This window comes from Mauremys reevesii, linkage group 17 (assembly GCF_016161935.1).
Source record: "Mauremys reevesii isolate NIE-2019 linkage group 17, ASM1616193v1, whole genome shotgun sequence".
NCBI lineage: Eukaryota > Metazoa > Chordata > Testudines > Geoemydidae > Mauremys > Mauremys reevesii.
Window position 1 is genome coordinate 7,190,598 of NC_052639.1, and position 8,386 is coordinate 7,198,983.

The 8,386-nt window shown below is 56.8% G+C and overlaps 1 protein-coding gene and 1 long non-coding RNA gene across 2 annotated transcripts; both read left to right on the forward strand.

The window, feature by feature from the left end:
- The first annotated feature begins 226 nt into the window (after positions 1-226).
- Positions 227-4,531, forward strand: LOC120385090 (maestro heat-like repeat family member 5). The gene is made up of 6 exons (XM_039504213.1): positions 227-282; positions 794-937; positions 1,324-1,500; positions 2,234-2,389; positions 3,885-4,007; positions 4,391-4,531. The coding sequence occupies exons 2-6, from the start codon at positions 854-856 to the stop codon at positions 4,514-4,516; spliced, it is 666 nt and encodes a 221-aa protein (XP_039360147.1). The 5' UTR covers positions 227-282; positions 794-853; the 3' UTR covers positions 4,517-4,531.
- A 419-nt stretch (positions 4,532-4,950) lies between these two features.
- On the forward strand, positions 4,951-8,056 carry LOC120385092. Its single transcript, XR_005589257.1, has 3 exons — positions 4,951-5,028; positions 5,864-6,017; positions 7,100-8,056. It is a non-coding gene; the product is annotated as an uncharacterized LOC120385092 (long non-coding RNA).
- The last annotated feature ends 330 nt before the right edge of the window (positions 8,057-8,386 follow it).

Consider the following 8,386-nt stretch of genomic DNA (forward strand, 5'->3'; position numbering starts at 1 on the left):
TTGCAAGGTAGGAGCCCAAAGTTTCCTCTTCAGTGGGTCTCTCTTGGGAATGGGATTTCCGTGTGAAATGTTCCTCTGTTCCAGGCTGCCATCTCAGCCCAGCAACTAGAGAGGAACTCTCTCTCCCTTGATAACCACAAGGGACTTTCTGCTCCATGTTCCAGAGCCATGATCGAGTTTGAGAACCCTCAGCTCCCTGCCGTCTTCAGAGAGGCCGTCACCACTGTTCAAAGGGAGAAGGAGGAGGAGCAGAGAAATATCGCCATAACTTTCTGCACTGAGGTGAGATTCATTAGTTGACAGGAGAGCAGCTCAGGCCAGTAAGCTCTGGGCACATTGTCAGCAGCTCAGCAGCCTTCCAGCCAGCTAGCTCCTCTCCGCACATGGATGGTGGTGGGGCATGGCACAGAGAGGGAGGGAGAGACAGGGTGAGATCGCTCCTGGCTGGATGTACCTAGGTGGGATCATGTGACAAGAGGAGATGTTTCTCCGGTGCCCCAAGGCCATGCTTCTCTCCTCACCTTTTCCTGGGGTTCTGCTTTCTTCTGCCCCAGGGTCTCTCCATGGCACTCAGTGGGGCCTGGAGATTCCCTTTCCCTGGGGGTTTATTTGTGACTTGTGCATTAGTCTAAGTTCTGGGAATGAGCCAACTGAAAGAGCAGCAACTGGCTCCCTACACACCGGAGACGTTGTATGGGAGTAAGTGGCCATTTGGTAAAGATGAGTGTCCAGGGGACAGACCCCACAGGAAGACCTCTGCTCCTCAACCCGATGTTGATTTGGCTCTTTCCAGTTTCTCCAGAGTCCTTCCATTGAGACAATACTGACAAAATCAGAGCTCCAGGCACAGCTCATGGAATGGACCCAAGATAAAAACCCCATTGTACGTCGGCTCAGTCTGCGAGGCCTTGGCAGTATTGTGCTCCAGCCAGAAAAGGTGAAGGGCGTGGATTGCCCGGGGGACCGAGGAAGCCGATGTCTATCGAATCGCTCAGCAATGAGAGCGAGATCCCCACACAAGCCTTGTTGTTTAACGCACAGCACTCGAATGTCGGAGGTGCTTTACTGAGCAAATCAAGGCACGACGTGGTCCCTGCTCCCGTGAGCTGACCCCTGATTGCAGATGTGATGCAGTGGGGGAGGCGGGTGAGCAAAGACAAAGGTTACAGTGAGCAGCTGGCAGAGAGTGACAGGAGAATGACTTTGTGCCCCATTGGGCGGCTGTGCCAGCCGTGGTGTCTCATAGGTGGGAGTGGGATGGGCCAGCATATGCCCCAGGCTGTCATCCAGGGTAGTAATGAGCTGCCTTCTCCATTGTTGCAGGTGCACTCGTTACGGGCCCAGCTGCCAGCGATCATGGACATGTTCTGTGACACGGATAGAGGGCGTGTCATGGGAGCCATGCATCAAGCTGCAGACATCATCTACCTCCTGGATGGGGAGGGGCTTGGCTCCATCTCCCAGGACATTGCAGTCAGCCTTCGCCCCTTCATTGATGACGTAAGGCTGGGAAACACAGGAGAACCCCATTCCTCCCACCCGCCTGTCTCTGGTGCCCTTGTCTCTCTCTTCCCATCCCCTTCCCTCCCACCCCTCAGCCCTGCCATGAAGCCTCCAAGGGGTGCCCCTGCCATGGGTGGGGAATCTCCTGCTCAGCCACCTCCCTGTCAGAGCTCTTCTCCGCAAACCTCAGCATCAGCGCCATGCTCCCAGCCCCTGCTGCCGCCTGGCCTCGGGGAGAGGGGGCCTGGCACTGGGCAGATGACCAGCTGTCTGGAGAACACCGGCCCCCAAAGAGGTGGAGATTCCCAGCAGGAAAGAGGTGGGTCGGGAATCTCCCGGCTCTCAGGGGCACCAAGGAGCAAAAGAACTGCTGTGTTTTGTAGCAGCACCTCCCTGTAAGGCTCCAGCAGCTGCTCCTCCCCTTCCCCAGACCAGTCTCCAGCAGCCTTCCCTCCCTCTCCCCTAAGCTTCTAGGGGTCTAGGATTCTGTGCTCTCCAGACAGAAATTGTGTCTAGGACACCATGGGGCTGCACTGCCCTGCACAGTGTCTCAGGCCTTGTTCTACACAAGATGTCTATGGCGCTGGCCTGGTGGCCTCACTGCTCCCGCGACCCAAGTCAGTTAACACGGGGGAACCGGAGCAGCGTGCGGATTATGACTCTGTCACGTTATGCTCTGATCCTGCCTGGCTTTAACCGGGCTTCCCCACTCCCTGTGTGTCATTGCCAGGAGAGGGACAGCGTGCGCTCCGTTGCCATTTTACTGCTTGGCAACGTGGTGAGCAGCGTGAAGGACCCGGACAAACCCATCGTGCAGCAGAAGATGATCCACTGCTTGCTCCCGCTCCTGCTGCACCTTGAAGACCGGGATGAGAGTGTGACACTGGTAAGTGCCACGGTCATTATTTCCTTAAGAGTAAAGAGCCAGAATCTCCTGGGGCCCCCACTCCATTAATGGCCAGAGCCCCTTGCCCAAGCAGAGTCTTCTCCTCCCTGCTTCACTCCATGCTGGAGCCCAGTGCCTCATCCATTCTCACAGCACACAGCACAATTGGGAAGAAAAGCCTTCTTCTGGGAAAGAGCCCTGACCCTCTCCTGCAAAGACGGGCCTCAGGCCTTTGGGCTGCTGCATCCAAAGGTTCATAACAAGAGGCAGCAAAAGAAAAGGGAGCACAGATCTGTAAGAGCCCCTTCAGTTCAGGGAGCTGATATCTGCCCACAGCCTTCTGGAAAGTGGGTGCAGCTGCCCTGACTTCTTCCCTGGAGCTCCTGAGAGAACTTCTCCAGGTCCCAGCTTCCCAGAATTCACCGGACGTTGCCCTCTGTTGTTGGGCCAACTGGGATGTGGAGGGAAGCCTGATCTGGGGGCCCTTTGGTCCGACTCTTTGGGATCCCAAAGCTGACTCACGCTCTCATGCAGTCTCTTTGCACCTAAGGACTGAGCTGTGGAGATGTCTTATGAATCTTTCCAGGGCCGTCCATAGAGGGGCACAGGGCCTGGGACAACACCCCCTACTCTGCCCTAAGCCCCAGCCCCACTCCATCCCTTCCCCCAAGTGCCACCCCACCTCTTCCCACCCCTGCTCCGCCCCCTGCCCCATCCCTATTCCTCCCCTCCCCCCAAAGCCCCACCCCCTCATTTCCCAAACGACGCTGGGCGCTGGCGAAGTGGGGCATAGCATAGTGGGACCGGGAGTACTGCGCCTGGCCCCAGCATGGCCCACGTCCTGCGTCCCCCTGAAGTGCGGGGCCCCCCAAAGCGCAGGGCCCTGGTCAACCGCTCCAAACCATCCAAAGACAGGACGGCTCTGGCTCGCTCCAGCCAATTCCCTCTCCTGAGCACACTCCTGTGTACAACAAACAGGGGCGGCTCTACAAAGTAGGCTGCCCCAAGCAGCGCGGAGCGCTGCGCCGCCCTTCCCCAGTCCCGCGGCGGGTCCCCTCTTCCCGCAGCTCCGGCATCCTGGGGAGGGCGGCATTTGGCCCCGGTGGAGCTCCCGCCGGCGTGCCTGCGGCAGGTCCACCGGAGCCCGGGACGAGCGGACCTGCCGCAGTCATGCCTGCGGGAGCTCAACCGGAGCCGCGGGAAGACGGGACCCGCCGCAGGCATGACTGCGGCAGGTCCGCTCGTCCCGGGCTCCGGTGGACCTGCCGCAGGCATGCCGGCGGGAGCTCCACCGGGGCCAAATGCCGCCCTCCCCAGGACGCCGCCCCAAGCGGGCGCTTGGCCCGCTGGTGCCTAGAGCCGCCCCTGACAACAAATGACAGGAATCTCCTCCACTAGCAGGAAAAGCAGGAGAACAAGTGACGGGGAAGGCTCCATGTCCCCCAGACTGTCCCTCTCTCAGTGAGAACCCTCTTGGTCTCACCTTCTCTTGCAGAGATGCAAACTGACGCTCTTCCGCTGCGCAGTGTTTCTCAGGTGGGCTCATTTGAAGACGCTGTTCCGCAGCATGGCCTGGGATGACTCCACACAGCTCCGGAAGTGTGCCTGGAAGTGCTTGGTAGGTGAATTCCTTGTGCCTTCAGAGTGGTGAATGGGGACTTGAGGGAGACCTTTTTAACCCCACACCCTGAGTACCCATCCGCTTCCATCGGGTGGCAGGACTCTATTCCAGGCTCTCTGCTGGTTCATTTCTGCAGGAGTTACAATCCCTTCACATTTTTGAAATTTTTCTCCTGAACTGTTAAACCTGCAAACTTTCTGAAAACAAAAGCTGAGGTTCTGGAGAACACAAGAGTAACTCCAGAGAGGTGCTGCTATGGCGTATGGGCTCATACTGGCTGTTGCCATGCCCTGGCTCTATGCTTTGGCTTCGCTGGACTAGTCGCTGTGGGAAGAACATGTCATTTGTATATTGTGCGTTTCTTCCTTCTTTCTTCCTAGATGCAGAACAACAAGAGCCACATCCCCAAATTCCTGTTCCACGCCTTAGAATACCTGGAAAGCTCACAGACAACAATCAGACATTCTGCAGCCCTGTTCATTGGTAAGCAGAGCGACTTCACTTGAGCTTTTTTGACCTGCTTCCTTCAAAGCCCTTTTCTAGACTGCTGCTCTGTTCCCTCTCACAGCACCAGAATCTTAAAACTGTGTGCGTGTGTGTGTGTGTGTGTGTGACAGAGAGAGAGAGAGAGAGAGAGAGAGAGAGAGATTAACATGACTTCCAAGATGAGTGGAGCAACTTAGCTGTATCGATCGCACCAACAACCCCAGCCCACAACTCCTCTGTGGCTGCGCCTTGGGAAACCAGCATGATGTGAATTCAATCTCCTTTGGAAATCAGTCTCTCAGTGACTTCTAGGCTTCTGATGCTTTATCTAATGTGCTTTGTGAACAGATGTAAGGAATGTATTTAATTTCCCAAGGGCTGTCTTGGGAGAATGGCTGCATCTTTCACAGTTTTAAGCAAAGGATTTGAAAAGTCATGAGATTCATTGTCTGTCTAGGAAATACTATCCACCATTACTGTGACTTGTTGTCTGAAACAGTGACTGAAGATGGCATCTCCCGCCTGTATGAAGGTAAGGAAATACCTCTGTGTGTTTGTGCCTCTGTGGGAAGTACAGGGGTGCAGCACAGGGCCTGAAAACAGTTTGAATGTGTCCTCTCTGTCTAAGGACAGTGTTTAAGGAAGAAGGATGATCACGTGAGCTTTGATCGAGGTGCCACAATATGTGTACTGGAGCAGGGAAATTCCATCCCTAGCTCCTAGAATAGACGTAGCCTTAGAACTGTGTGGGGAGACTGTCTTCATAGAGGTCAGAACATCTCTGAAGGAAGGCCTGACAGAATTGAAAAGGGCTGTTGTTATTATTAAGGGTGGTGGTGGTGATGATGACAATTACCCTCTGTAGGGAAAGATTCATCACTTGCCCTCCCTGTAATGGAGAGATTTCAGGCCAGGGAACCACTCATATCTTGGTTATCAGCTCATAGGAAATTCCCTGAGTGCACATTGGGAACATCTTTCCCTGTGACCTCTTAAGGAACGAAGGCCCAGGGCCACACAGGATTTCAGTAGATGTTGTTAGGAGTCTAAATTCCTATGCGGATCTGTGCGTAAATGTTGGATGATTTAACACCTCTGCTTTTCTGTTCCATCCCAAGCAGAGTTGCTCCCACCTGCCTGTGTTTTAGCGTGTGGACGTGCGTATGCTGGGGGAGGGGGAAGTTACGCATGGAATGGGGTCTCCTCTCTGTCCAGGGCTATTTTGGGAGTAGCTGAGTTGCTGTTTCTTGCCTGCAGACTCTTGGGTAGCTAATAGCATGTGGCAATGGCCATCTGAAGGGGAGGTTTCCTAGGCACCAGTCACATCAGCACCATGGGGCTTCCAACCCGTTTCCTCTTTGTTTCAGCTTTTCAGGAAGTGCCTTTGACATGTGACAGGACCACAGGGCACATCCTCAATAGACATTACAAATGGCTGCAGAAGCTTGGAAATCTCGTGTCGGGTTCCGCATTCGACTAGGGAACCGGGACCGACACAGAAGACCTCTTTGTCCTGCTATGGTACGTACAACAGCATCTTTGGAACAGGGACTGAACAACGAGGTGGATATTGGCAGATGACAGACAATTGTGTAGGTCAATGAGGCGTAGAGAAGACTTTGAAGAAGTTGAAAGGGATCTAATAAAGCCATGTGACGGGGCAGCACAATGGCAGATGAAAACCAGAGCTGACAAAGTCAGGGCCATACGCATGGAAAGCCCGGAGGTGAACAACTCCTACATATCGCTGGTGTCGGACATCAGAGCATGGACGGTTGGGCCCAGTGGCTGGAGCCGGGGTGGTGGGGCCTAGTGGAGGTCGAGCCGAGGGTTGGAGCTGGAGTGAGGAGCAGCTAGGGGCAGGGCCAGGGTGGGATTAATGATTCGCAGCCAACAGGAGCTGTAGGGGCGGAGCCTACAGGCAAGAGCAGCTCATAGAGTATCACTAGCAGGGTTGGAAGGGACCTCAGGAGGTCATCTAGTCCAACCCCCTCCTCAACGCAGGACCGATCCCCAACTAAATCCCCAAATGGCCGGGGGGGGGGAGAGGAACGGCAGCGCGGAGCCGCCGCCCCACCCCAGCCAGGCAGAGCCGGCCCGGCTGGAACGCAGCACACAGGGGCTTTAGCGGCTGTACCACGGGGCCCCCCTTAGCCCTACTCCTTTCATGAGTGCATCACTGCCCCACTTCTGCCCCAGCCCCACACACGGTTACAGGGCAGAACCCTGTAGCTGAGCTCTGAAATCTCTCTCACTGTAATGAAGTTACTGCAGAGTCAGGACAACCCCACCTTTGGGCTCCATGTCTGACATCTCTCCCCACTGCACAGAGCCCTACATTCACAGAGCTTCTCGCATGTGATTCCTCAGTCATCAGAGCCAGGCGGAGAGAGGAGAAAGTCTCCCAGACTCCTCTATCCATTGCCAGCCCACAGGGTAGCGGAGGTTGTGGGGGGTTGGGTGCTCTCTTTACGCAATGCCAGCTCTCAGGGAAGTTACAAAGGAGCATTAGCAAAGTGCGGTGGTTTTGTGCTGTGGAAAACTACCCTGCTGGAAGGTTTTGTTCTTCTGATTTGTGTTCCTGCCCTTTCTCCCTCTTACAGACATCTAGAGGCTAACAGGAGCCAACCGAGCCCACCACTGATCACATCTCTTGGGAGACGGCAAAGCAGCTGCTGCATGGGAAGGAGGAGAGAGAAGAGGCAGAGCAGGATGTGCCGGGGTGCACCAGTCACACATAACCTCACAGTCTAGGCGGCGGAAGCCAAGCCCCTCCCCAGCCCTGCCGGACATGCTACAACTGGAGCACCAGTGTGAAAGGGAGCAGCTCAGCTCGGTCTAGGCAGATGCCGAAAATGGAGGATGCACATTGTAGGCTCCAGTCCAGAAGCAGCTGACGCCCCTGACTGCAGAGCCCCGAGGTGCCGAGACCCAACCCCATCCCCGGGTGCCTGCAGACGTGCAAGGGAGCTCGGAGTCTCTGGGAGATTCCTACGCCGGGAGCCCAGAGACCCCCAGCCCATGGCCTAGAGACATCTTGTAGGAAGTAACCTGGGAGAACTAGCCATCGCCATGGTGACTGACGTCAGATGTTCTGGCTGGATCCCCACTGACTCAGTGCCGAACACATTGGCCATGGACAAGGCCCTGGGGTAGGACCCGGGGGGGAGTAACAAGGGCCTGGGTCCCCCTACCCCGGCCACCATCCATCCTTGGGTGGCAGCCCACCTCCCCAATGTGCCACTAGACTGCACAACCCCAAGAGGAGGGGCGGCCATCTTGTCTCTGAACTCTCAGCCAGACAGCCCTGTGCTGAAGGGCAGCGATATTGACTCTGCCCGTTGGGCCACACAGCACTGAGGGAGAGAGCAGCCATATTGTCTGGAGCCATCGGGCCACACAGGCGTGAGAGACAGGATAGCGGCATGGACACTGGTCTCTGGGCCACACAGCCCTGCCGGAGAGGGCGGCCGCACGTACTCTGGTCGTTGGGCCACACAGCCCCGACAGAGAGGGAGGGCGGCCGCACGGACTCTGGTCTCTGGCCCCACAGCCCCGACGGAGAGGGAGGGCGGCCGCACGGACTCTGGTCTCTGGCCCCACAGCCCCGACGGAGCGGGCGGCCGCACGGACTCTGGTCGTTGGGTCACACGGCCCCGACGGAGAGGGCGGCTGTACGGACTCTGGTCGTTGGGCCCCACAGCCCCGACGGAGCGGGCGGCCGCACGGACTCTGGTCGTTGGGCCACACAGCCCCGACGGAGAGGGCGGCCACACGGACTCTGGTTGTTGGGTCACACGGCCCCGACGGAGAGGGCGGCCGCAAGGACTCTGGTCGTTGGGCCACGCAGCCCCGACGGAGCGGGCGGCCGCACGGACTCTGGTCGTTGG

Excerpts from the sequence above, each read along its gene's own strand:
- LOC120385090 (XM_039504213.1), top strand. The coding sequence starts at position 854 with ATGGAATGGACCCAAGATAAAAACCCCATTGTACGTCGGCTCAGTCTG. Across the intron at positions 1,501-2,233 it reads TTCGCCCCTTCATTGATGAC|GAGAGGGACAGCGTGCGCTC; the intron begins GTAAGGCTGGGA and ends TGTCATTGCCAG. Across the intron at positions 4,008-4,390 it reads AGTGTGCCTGGAAGTGCTTG|ATGCAGAACAACAAGAGCCA; the intron begins GTAGGTGAATTC and ends CTTTCTTCCTAG.